We start from the raw sequence: 12,010 nt of genomic DNA, 5'->3' as shown, positions 1-12,010 counted from the left end.
TCGGCTGGGCTGGGGCCGGAGCCTGCGGGGTGCTGCGGGGTCCCCCCGGCTGGGGCAGCAGCTCTGGGGCCGGGTCGCCCTGCAGATGGTGGGAGGCAGAGCCCCGCTGCCCCCCGGAGCTCCCTGAATGCTAGGTGGGGGCGCCTGCCCGCACATCCCCGTGCTCCCACCGCTCCTTCACCCGACCCTTGGCTCCACCACTGGGGATACCCAGCGCCTGCCTCTGTGGTCCCCTCCTGCAGTTACGGGGGCAGTGGTGGTGGCTTCTGCCTGCCAGGTGAGCTGAGGTAGCTTCTGCCCTGTGCCCTTTGCTGACGGCACTGAAGCACTCCAGAAGTGGCTCCAGATCTCTCCAGCTGTCTCGTATAATGTGAGGTCCTGTTTTCTGGACACATTCTGTGGTTCCCGTGCCTGTGAGCAGCGTGCTTTCCCTGGCAGGTACCTGAGCACCATGGTGGGCACTGCTGTGATCTCATCCGCTCTGCTCAGCGACTACCAGGAGATCAGCACGTCTGTGCGCTACCGCCTGCAGCACCGCGTCCAGGTACCCCCAGGAGGGGCTGTGCTTCCCCGCCACCTCCCCCGCCAGTGGCATCGTACGGCCTGACCCAGCAGGCTATGCCCAGCCTTGGCTCCAGAGCCTGACCCAGCAGGCTGAGCCCAGCCTTGGCTCCAGAGCCTGACCCAAGCAAGCTGTGCCCAGCCTTGGCTCCAGAGCCTGACCCAAGCAGGCTATGCCCAGCCTTGGTTCCAGGGCCTGACCCAAGCAAGCTGTGCCCAGCTTTGGCTCCAGAGCCTGACCCAAGCAAGCTGTGCCCAGCCTTGGCTCCAGACCCTGACCCAAGCAGGCTATGCCCAGCCTTGGTTCCAGGGGCTGACCCAAGCAAGCTGTGCCCAGCCTTGGCTCCAGACCCTGACCCAAGCAGGCTATGCCCAGCCTTGGCTCTAAGCTCCCCGAGCTCTTGGACTTTGGGGTGTCCCATGCCCTGGTCTCTTGCCTTGGCTCCTGTTTCCCCAGGGAGGTGTTTGTCCCATGCTGGCAGACCTTGCTGCAGCCCAGTGAGGGAACCGCGTCAGGCTGTGCCCAGTACGTGCATGGCTGTGCGATCTCTTCTTCTCCCTCTCTGCCTGCAGGACCTGCCCAGTAAGCTGATGGGGCCCATCTGTGCCTTCTGGAACTTCAGCCTCAGGTACCTTGTTTCACTTTGGGTCCCCAGATTTATGAGCTTTTATTTCCACTGGGAAACGAAACATAACAATATAAATGTAATGGTAAGAGTAGGGATGCTGCACTGGCATCCTCTATCTGCTGGAGTAGAGCGCTCTCCTGGGAAGATTTCCTTTGGAAAAGTCACTCACAAGCAAGTGACCTTTAATGAGCTATATACAACTAAGATAGAAGCCCCTGGTTAATTATGATTGTTGCCTGCAACAAAGAAGGGTTGGTCCGAGATATATCGCCCCACAGACGTGCAGGACTCCCAGCCTCATAAATACTGCCTGGCACTGAGAAGTGGTTTTGCTGAATGTCACCGCAGTGAGAGCACTGGGGCTGTGATATATTATGGATCGGTAATTAAGTCATTCAAATGCAAAAAAACTCCTTAGGGTCGCTGTTTTGTAGCAGGCGTGGATCAGTTTGGGAAGGTGGGAAGAGGGTGTTTGTGGAAGCAGATGGTTGCTGCCCAAACAGTTCCACTCAGCCCTGCTCCAAGTTCCATCTTGCCTTGGCACCGGGGCAGGCGTAGAGGGGCAGTGCTGCCAGGGAGGACAGAGCTGCCCCGCCACGGCCCTGCTCCCCACCCAGGGAATTCACATCCCCAGCTTTGCTGGCTGCCCGGGCGGCCGAGGGCAGCTGGAGACGGGCTGGCTTGTCCTGACGAGCAGGACTCAGGTGGAACTGCACCGGGTACATGGCCGGCCAGGCTGATGGAGAGGATTAGACACGGCTGGTCCTGCGATGCTCTGGGTGAATGTGCTGGAAAAGGAGCTCTTGCCAGGACCGTGCAATTACCGAGTTCTGTTTAAAGCAGCAATGGCTGGACTGTGCTTTTTAATGCACACGTTGACACCAGACCTGCTGTCTTGTGTGTGCCTGAGGGATAAGGCAAATCTGCTGAGGCACAGGGTGAGCCGACGGGAAGTCTGTATGGAGACCTGTCTCTGATTTCTTTTTCCTCATTTCAACCCCTTAATGCCTTGGCTTTCTGCTGGAGTGGTTGGTAATTTCCATGTGTTTTCTCTGGTTTTTGCTGCATGTTAGCCCAGATGCTGGCGGGATGTGGTCCACAGCCGGCTGCTCTGTGGTGACATCTCTCCCGGACGCCACTGCCTGTTTTTGCAACCACACCACAAATTTTGCCGTGTTGCTGCAAGTGTACGAGATGCAGGTAAGCGAAGAGCCTTTCTCTGCTGGTTGCTGGGGTGGGTGCCAGACCTGCGAGCAGTCTGTGGTTAATTTGTGGGGGGGTTGTGTCTTCTTTTGTTTCCTGGTTGGAGCAGAGGACCACCACGGAGGAGCTCACACTGCAGACCCTGACTTTTATTGGATGTGGAGTCTCCTTCTGTGCCTTGATAGTTACCTTCATTTTATTCTTGGCAGTTGGGTAAGAAAAGTCCAGACGCTTGTAGCCTCCTCTGTATTTTTCGTTTGCTATTTTGCTTCAGAAGCGGCGTACAAACGAGGTATCCTTGGCCCACGTGGGGTGATGCAGGTACGCGGGGCGAGGCTGGGGAGCTGCACTGGTCGGTGGTGGGAGGGAGGGGGGTGGTTGGTGTTAGGAGGTGGTTGGGAGCTGGAGGGGGGGTGCAGTGTCGGCTGTTTCTCTGGAGATGCTTATATGAGCTGTGCACACACCTGAGTGCCCAGGGAAAGATTTTTACCAATGACAATGTTTACCATAAAAGCTGCTCTGCTAGAGTTAATTTTTATAAAATGAACGGAGCAAAGACTGTTTCTTCAGTTGTAAACCCTTCTGTGTCACTTGGCAAGCCCAGAGATCAGCCTTGTGAGCACGGCAGTGGCCCCCTCCTCCTCACTGCTTGGAGCCGAGGGACAGGCAGGTCTGAGCAGCCGTACCCAAGTGTGTCCCAGGTGCCAAGGGCTTGCACACCAGAGCGATCCCTTGCCGCTTTGGACCGTCATCTGTGCAGTGAGCGGTCACCCAGGCAGGTCTGCACAGCCCAGCAAGCACTGGTGGGAACGTGTGGACCCTTTCATTTGACTGCAGCTGAGGTTTCCCCTCTCCTTCCTCAGCGTCCCCAAGAGTGAACGAACAACGGTGCACAAGAACCTGATCTTTGCCTTAGCTGCAGCAGAAGCTCTGCTCATGTTCAGTGAACTGGCCAAGACCAACGAGGTGAGCCCACATGCGAGTGTCCTCGTTGGCCAGCAGCGCCAAGCCTGCTCAAGGATTGCTGCAGAACAAGCAGAACAGAGCAGAACATTTATTAATGTTTCATTAATTACCTGTAGCACATTTAGGAAAGAGTTCTGTCTCTGTGTTTGGGGATATGTAGATGTGCATTGTGTGATCTGTCGGGAAAATTCACCTCTTCCTTCTGACAGTTTGTTTCTGACAAAAAAAAAAATCCCTCAGGAAATTTAAGTAGTTATAAACCAGCAACATACAGTTCTGTCCCTTTCTGCATCCTCTTCCACATCCCGGGGCTGGATCAAGCAGCTCTGAGATGAGGGACCTGCAGGGAAGTCCAAGAACTGCAGGAAAAGATGCTATCGGTCCCCTCTGCTGTGGTTCGAGAGTCACGCAGATGGAGCGAGCGTGAGCTGCAGCAGCTGGATTGTTCACGTGTTGCGATTTTAAGAACTCTCCTGGTGCTTGTGGATGTTTCAGTACATTTCTGCGTGTTCTGCAGCATGATTTGCAGGTTGCTCTCTCCTTCCTCAGAGCTCCCCGAGGCCTCCCTCCTGAAACAGTGTGTGATTTCACTTCTCTCCAGGTCGTGTGTTTCACAGTCACTGCCTTCCTTCATCTCTTCTTCATGGCAGCCTTTTCATGGATGCTGGTAGAGGGGCTTCTCCTGTGGAGCAAAGTGGTAGCCGTCAACATGAGTGAAGACAGGAGAATGAAGTTCTACTACGTGACCGGCTGGGGTATCTGCAGACTTCTCTGTGTTGGGTGCTCAGAAAAATTTGTCAGTTTTTTGTCTAGCAAAAGTTTCAGTAGGAGAGATTCCCGAATGTTTGCTTTGATTCAATACAAGAGCCAGGTGCCACTGCTCTGCAGAGGCTTTCTTACCTTTATCTGTCAAATCGCCAGTCTTAAAATATAAGGGAAAAAGCAGCCCTGTTATTTTTCTAACTCCCAAGAGTTCAATACAAAAAAAAATGGAGGCAGAAGTTTATGGTAAGTTCTTGTTCTTGGAGTGCATTACTACTGTCTGATAGTAATTAAGATATAAATGTGTTCCTGGCTGAGCAGTCTTTATTCTGAGCGAGCCCTTTAAGGACGCAGAATTCACCTGAATAAGCTGAGTTTCGTATCAAGAAGGAGCCTCCTCAGGTCAGCGCTCCTTGCAAAACGCACACCTAGTCGGACACTGGGCAACTGGTTCAAATGTTTTGGACTGGTTTATGTCTTTGATTGTCCATTCTGTTAAAAAAGCAATCCAAGGAGTAAATTGCTTTGATCGGGACTCAGGACTTGCAATGCTTTATACCTAGGAGAGGGATGCTGACAGCGTATAAATCTGGTCTTATAGAGCCGGGGCAGATTTCAGCTGCAGTAGATTGATGTTGCTCATGGGGTTTCAGCGGCTCAGCCGGCTCACACGGGAGCATCTCTGGCCAGAGGGGCTTTGAAGCAATTGTCTAGAGCACGGCTGACCTGAATGGGCCGGCTCTGCTCTTCCTGGCATTTAATCTGTGCTTTTTTTTCTGCAGGTCTCCCAGTTGTTATCGTGGGTGTCACCCTTGCGACTTCCTTTAACAAGTATGTGGCAGACAACCATTGCTGGCTGAACGTTCAGACCAACGTCATCTGGGCCTTTGTCGGGCCCGTTCTCTTCATTCTGGCCGTAAGTGCCAAAACTGTGATTCCTTCGTGTCTGGTTTTAGGAAAGCATTGCGGAGTCAGGGGGGTCAGCGCTTCTCCAGCTAAGGTGCCCGCTCCTGGGGCTCATAGTGCCTGCTGCTTTTATAGGAGGATTTTCGTTATGCTTTGTATATACTGCCACAACGCAAATAAATCTCTTTCACCAAAGCAGCTTTTTGATAGGAAAAAGTGCTTTAAGGAAATTTTGCTGACCAGTTCTTGTATTGGCTGTTACATGGGGAATGTAGATAAATGTGTCGGCTGACTACGACATTGCCTTAACGAAAGGTCTGATCTTAACATGGGAACATCTACGTCCTTGAAGTAGCATCATTATACAATATATATATATAGTAGCAGAAAAAAGTACAATGTTTAAGGGGTCCAGAGTAGAGACTTAACAGGGAAGACATTCTGTAGGGGAAGTTTTAAGGTGAGTTTTATACATTCCATGCCTGTGTGGATAGCTCGATGAAGTGTTTTGTTCGCTGCTTTCTCCGGAGTGACACATTTCGCCCCAAATTCTGACATTTAGTTATGGAGTTCCCCGCAGAAAAGACTCACCCCACTGGACCTGAGATTACAGAGGGTTCCTGGGTCCAATGCCTCTTCTCTGGCAGGTGAACACCTTCGTGCTGTTCCGGGTGGTGATGGTGACTGTGTCCAGCGCGCGCAGGAGATCAAAGATGTTGACGCCCAACAGCAGCCTGGAGAACCAGATTGGAATACAGATATGGTGAGCAGGGAAGGGGCTGTTTTTCCCAGCCGTGGCTGCTCCGGGTATGAAATGATGGGATTATTGTTAAGCTGAGAGTCTTTCCCTTGGCAAAGTGAAAGACCATGAGTTGGGGGAGTCGGGGCAGAAAGGATTTTCTCCCCCAGGGTGGCTGTGCATCTCCCAAAGGTAGTGGCTGTGCATCACCCAAAGGGAGTCTGTCCGCTCTAATGTCTACGCCGCTGAGGAGCCCAGCCAGCACTTTCAGCCTGGGGAACCCGGTGCTGGACTCCATCTGCGCTCGCACTCTGAAATCTCGACACTTTGGGACAGGAGACCCTCGGCAGCGCCTGCTGAAATCAAAGCTACCCTGGGCCGGTTGGCACCACCAGGAGCAGCACTTGGGATCTGGGAATGGCTGGTGTCTCCATCGTCTGCAGTGTTCGTGTGTGTGGGGACGCGGGTGACACTGCCGAACCCGCTGCCCAGCCGCCTGCCCCTTCGCTACCGTTAGCCCGCCGTGCTGCTAAGCAGCTTGCTGGCAGGCACGCAGACATCCTGTAAAACATCACCGTAGGGAAGTGAGGAGGCAGCTTGGGGTGTTTCAAGGAATCCAGGGACCCAACTGGGTGCCCAGTTTCCATGGAATTTTGTAGAGATCTGAGCCGCAGTAGCAGCTCCTCTCTGCTTCGCAGAACGTCGCAGTTTGAAGGGGCTGTAACTGAATTTGTCTCACGCCAGTCCCATCCTTAGCCCTTGCGTGTGCCCCTCAGCAGGATGCCAGCTGTAGAGCCTGCGGGGGGTTTGGCTGTTTGCCATTATAAAAAGCATTTTCTAGATGAGTTTGGGACTTGGTGGATTGAAAGTTCCGCTGGTGGGGATTACGTACGTGGGGAAAGAGGCGGCGTGGACTTCTGTAATCAGTCAATACAGAGAGACCTCTAAAAAACTGCTGCTTGAGTCATTACTTTATCACCCTCTGTGAATCTTTATTGTTGTTAGCTGGCGCCAGATACCCCTGCTAGACACGCATTGTTCCCCTGTATCATAAATAAATTTTCCCAAATTTACAGAAGCATAAAGATAGGGCATTGCTGGAGGGCAGGGTGACATCCATATGCTAATAAAACAAATACAGAAGCCCTCCTTGTAGCAGCGATTGTGGGGAAAATAGCCGTTTTCTCATGGTTAATGACGTCAAAGAGCTCCCTTTTTGCTAACTCTCAGTGATAAATAAGGAGCAGGGCTGGCACACTGGGGCTGGGAGTTGAAATGTTTGGTTTTTCCTCTCTTAATTAATTTTGTTTGCAAAGGAATTTGTTCCGTAGCTACCATCTTGGGTGCCTCTTGGTGGACACATCATCTGAAAGGCGCTTGCTGGGGGAAGGGAGCTGTCTCCAGCCAGGAGACAAGGAAATTTTCTTCTAAACTGCAAGATACAGGCCAGGGTGACAAGGAAAGTTTCTTCTAAAATGCAGGAATCAGGCCAGGGTGCTCCTAAACCCATGGAGCTCTTTCAGGTCAGATCCACTCAGAGCTCCGTAACCTCGTGCAGATGCCCCAGGCAGATCATGGCGAGACCCTGGGCAGGGTTTGCAGAGCCAGGAGGGACGTGTGGCAGGCTGGGGCGCTTTGCTGGGACACCCTGGGCTCGGGGACATGGGGCATGACAGAGACCCCCGTGGGGAGCCGGTAGCTAGGGGGTGGGTGCCAGTGCACAGTGTCTCAGCTTTGCAACGTGCCCCGGTAACCCTGAGATCTTCTTCCTGACAGGGCCACGGCCAAGCCCATCCTGGTGCTGCTGCCCGTGCTGGGGCTGACCTGGGTGTGCGGGGTCCTTGTCCACCTCAGCATCATTTGGGCCTACGTCTTCATCGCGCTGAACTCCCTCCAGGTGAGTCCTGTACCAGGTGGAGCCCCACACCACAGCCGAGCAGGTATCTGCGGTTCTTGTGCCTCGGTGTACTCTACCTGTCCTCATAGCTGGGGACATTGGGCAGCTCTGAAGCCCAGCCCAGCTTTCCCAAGCTGCTGTGCTGTTTTGTCTGAGGAAATCAAGTTCATGCTCCCAAGATAGGAAATACAGCTCCGGAGACTTAGTCATCTAATGGCCCTTCAGCACCAGTCTCTGGGGTGTCCTACTGGTGCCATAGCTTTCCAGTTCAAATCTTGTTTCTCCTGTTAGATTTTCTGACATCAGCACAGTTTCAAAATGACACCTACAAACTGACATGCTTGTAGGGAACTTCATTAGGGTTTGGATTTGGTCATTTAACGGGTAGTTAAAATGGTAACTGTCCAGGTCAGTGGGGCAGATATCCCACCTGCTATTTGCATCGGTGAAATGACCCTCATCCCTGGAAGGGCAGGGACGGGCCATGTGTGCCAGCATCACGGTTGGAACAGGGCTGTTCATCTCAAAGGTCACGTCCAGCCAAAGTGTGTTTGATTGCTGGTGCGTGTTCTAGGATGAGTGTTTTCCATCTGGTTCGTGTTCAGACACGCTTAGAAGTTGTGGCAGAACGCCCTTCCCTTTGCCTAGAGGTCAGCTTTATTGCAGGGAGAAGAAGAATTAAGAATCAAAGACTAAAAATCTTTACCCCTAAAATCCATATTGTCTGCAGCCACGCAGCTGCTCCCCAGGGATGCTGCCAGTGCCCAGTGAGAGCTGCACTGGAATCTGATGGGATGCGGGAGTATCAGGTGGAAGAGGCTGGGGCGTGGGCTGGTGATCGGAGCCCCGCACAGGGAGGCTGGCAGCGTGTCTGCTGTTCCTAGCTCCGACTTGCGAGACCTTGGGTGAGTCATGTCACCTCCTTCAGCCTCTTCATTCCTCTTTAGGCAGCATCAGCTGGGTATGTTTTTAAGGCTATTTGCTTGTCTTGGTGTCTTCCAGGGCCGTGGCTGTGACTACCATACTTCAGAGTCATGTTGTTGATATGTCAGTATTCACAGGGCTCTCTATAGGGCAGAAGGTAACCCTGGTGTGGAGAGCAATAAATATTTGCTTCTAAGTTTACTGGTTTAATCAAAAGAGTTTAAAACTTTACCCAGCCTGTGTGTGGCTAAGAGAGCAAAGCAAATTGTATTAGTCACCGCAGCCCGGAGTGCTCGGTTCTGCTCTGAGCCAGGGCTGTTCCCAGGACCTCAGGATATCTGAAACTCAGGGACACATGGTGACAAGAAGTCCCAGAACATGTGCTTGCCACCTGCCAGTCAAAGCAGAAGCTTTCCAAACCTCGAGAGAAAGCAGCTGTAGATGGAGCTAGAGAAGCACTGAACACCACCGTTCCCGACCAGCGGGGAATGGTGCCAGGGTGGACTGGAGCTCCCTGCAGCCAGGGGGATCCAGCATAAGCTCAGCCCAGCCCCTGGGGCTAAGGCTGTGCCAGGACAGATAGCGCCTGGGGGTGCCCACACAGTCCCTTTGCACTCGACATGCACAGATATATTTTTCAGAGTCCCTTGCCCAGTGCTCGGGAACAAATCCTACTGCAGAGGATCCAAGTCAAGAGAGCAACTGGGTACTACACTCCAGACCATTGGGATCCAAAGGGTTCTCCACCCATCTCCCTTTTTTCCTTGGATGCAATAGAAAGCGGCCCCCGCTGCAGCTTTCACGTATGGAGCAAGCAGAGTTTGCAGCGCTTCCCTCTGGCACACTTGGCTGGTTTCAGTGTAGCATTGCCCCAGCCCTCCAAGGGTGAAACGCGGGCGTTATCACCATGTGCACAAGACGAGTGGTTGCTCCAGGGATGTTCTGCCTGTGGCTGGCGCTGGTCCAGTGGCCGGGTGCTGCTCACGCACATCCGTCGGCTCTCAGATGGGGTGTTCCAAGGCCAGACAAGGACCGCCTCTCCACATCTCCGCTATTGAGGATGTCAGGAGGGTGGCAGGACGGTGTCCTAATGGTAATCAAACATAGCATCAGTTCTCCTCGGCTTCTCATGCCATGCTTAAGCTATTGAGTAGAAGAGGGTGGGTTCTCAGTGCTGGGATGAGATGAACAGAGCTGAGAACTGCACCAGCATCTTTTCATTCATAGAAAAAAAACCCCGACTTTTCTCAGCTTGGGGGAACTCCATCAACATCAGCAGAGAGGCAGATCAGTGCTCAGCAAAAAAAACCCCGACTTTTCTCAGCTTGGGGGAACTCCATCAACATCAGCAGAGGGGCAGATCAGCGCTCAATGTCTCAGCATCATCCTGGCAGTTTTCCTCGGCCTTGCTTCAGTGTTTGTGCTGTAAAAACCCAAGCACATATATCACACCCGAGGGGTCCTGCTGAGGATCTCGGGCTTGGATAACCTTCAGTAGCACTCAGGGCTGCTCTTTCCCCCGCAGCCTGGCACTGGCAAGGGAAATCCCATGAGGAGTTCTCTGGTTCAGTGACTGCTAATCCCCCTTGACCATGGCCTGAGAATGCCAGGGCCCAGGCTGCATCCTCCAGGGCTCCCTCAGCCTTGGGTTCATCACTGGTCCCAGCAGAGGGGCTGTGGGATGCCAGCTGTCCTAACGTGGATGCTGGGCCTATGGGGTTTTTTTCTCCTGAAATGAATAAAAGTGTCCTCCAGATAGTATATCTCCTGAGTCTTTCTCACAGGCTGTTACATCCCCCTTGGGTGAGACAGGAGCTGAAGCGCTTGCTGGATCGGGATTTGTTTTCTTCCCTTGCTTTCTAAGTTATTGCTGCTTTTGTTTTCCTTCATTCTCCCAAAGCTCGGTAGGAGCCAGGGCTGTTGTGCGGACAGACGGCCGAGGGTTTGCCCCTGGATACGCTCTGCTCGTTTGCCTTCTGTCCCGTGATTACCAAGTTCAGGTCAATTTGCAGATTGCCCCAGGAGAGCAATCGTGATGCTGGTGGGAAGCGATGGAGTTGAGAGGAAGCAGGGATGCAACCATTTCAGCCCCTTTGCTGACTGTCTCACGGGTTGCCTTGGAATTGCCTTTAAGGCCAGCGTGCTTCTTCATGCGCTGCTGTTGTGCAGGGAAGTTTTGCTGCTGCGCTTGTTTGTTTGTTTGGCTGCTTTCTGTTGATCTGCGGAAACCAAAGCCTGTCTTCAAGGTTACTCTGTGCGTCGACACCGAACATGACAGCTCCTGCTCCAGCCAGGCAGCACAGGAATTCAGCCCCGTGACTGAAAAGCAACACGGAGCGGTGCTGCGCCGGAGGCGGCTGCGGTGGCCGCCCCGCAGGTTGGCGAGCGGGCGGCAGCACCTTCCCTCCAGCCCACAGTTTCGGAGGGAACAGCACCAACACCCCGCCAAGCACCAAACGCTGGGCAGAGGTGCCTGCTGCTAAGAAGCAGCGTAGGTAAAACCTGCTGGCTTCGTTTGGGCTTGTGGAGCTGGAAGGATGGTCCTGAGGCTGGCTCAGGGCAGGGACCCACAGAGCCGCTCGCCCGTCTCGGGTCGGGTGAGAGGGGAGCAGGAGCTGGTGTGGCTCCCAGGTGGGGGCGCAGGGCACAGCAGGACAGACAGACACCAGGCAGGAGCATCCATCCCGCTCTGCGGGTCCCCGCACGCCATGACCAGGGAGCTGCAGGGGCCGGGGCAGCGCGGGCTCTGCCGGGAGAAGATGGCGGGCAGGCAGGAGCGCAGGCAGGAGTGCAGGCAGGAGCGGGCTCCTCCAGAGCAGCAGCTCCACTTCCGCCCGCCGCTGCAGCTGGGCCTCCTCTCCTTCCTTGCTCCCCTCCCAGCCGACCTCGCCGCTCCCCCCCTCCCCGCGCTCATCCAGAATGATTATTTCAAGGAAGACCTGCCTTGGCAGCCGGACCAGAAATCTGGTCTGGGGGAGTGACCAGCATTGCTGGCTGAAGGACAGGTCATGGCGTGGCGCCAGGGTACTGCTACCATTACGCCTGCCAAGAGCGCGCAGATGAAGAGCAAGGCTCATTGAAGACAAGATGGATTGCTTCTCTTGCTGCAGCTGATTTATCTAGCTGCGATAACAAACACCCCACAGATATAACATAAATCTGGTGGGCTAGATAGGGCTGCCTTAAGGCCAAAATCGTTGGTCTGGAGCTGTAATTAGCCCCAGGCTGTGGCCTCCAGGCAATGCTGGCTCCAGCCCTGCCCCGGGCACTCTCCCTGGGCACATCCCGCACCAGCCCGGGGCACGTAGCTGTGGCCGAGCGTTTGGTCATGGCAGAGCGCGTTGTTGCTCGCTGGTCCTTTGGTTGTACACGCAACGGCACTGTTTCGGTGCGTAGGGAGAGGGTGGCCAAGACTACGCTGCC

At 53.9% G+C, this 12,010-nt stretch overlaps 1 protein-coding gene across 1 annotated transcript in view; it reads left to right on the top strand.

Annotated features, from left to right (window-relative positions):
* ADGRD2 (adhesion G protein-coupled receptor D2) overlaps positions 1-12,010 on the top strand; it is a 25,397-nt gene that overhangs the window by 6,997 nt on the left and 6,390 nt on the right. The window contains exons 11-19 of the mRNA XM_035888603.1: positions 439-544; positions 1,135-1,190; positions 2,264-2,390; positions 2,503-2,606; positions 3,257-3,359; positions 3,961-4,114; positions 4,904-5,037; positions 5,675-5,790; positions 7,543-7,663. Coding sequence (XP_035744496.1) covers positions 439-544; positions 1,135-1,190; positions 2,264-2,390; positions 2,503-2,606; positions 3,257-3,359; positions 3,961-4,114; positions 4,904-5,037; positions 5,675-5,790; positions 7,543-7,663 — 1,021 coding nt within the window. The remainder of the gene's footprint in view (positions 1-438; positions 545-1,134; positions 1,191-2,263; positions 2,391-2,502; positions 2,607-3,256; positions 3,360-3,960; positions 4,115-4,903; positions 5,038-5,674; positions 5,791-7,542; positions 7,664-12,010) is intronic.

Source organism: Egretta garzetta, unplaced genomic scaffold (genome assembly GCF_000687185.1).
Source record: "Egretta garzetta isolate BGI_Z169 unplaced genomic scaffold, ASM68718v1 scaffold211, whole genome shotgun sequence".
Lineage (NCBI taxonomy): Eukaryota > Metazoa > Chordata > Aves > Pelecaniformes > Ardeidae > Egretta > Egretta garzetta.
This window is presented reverse-complemented; position numbering and strand designations above follow the sequence as displayed.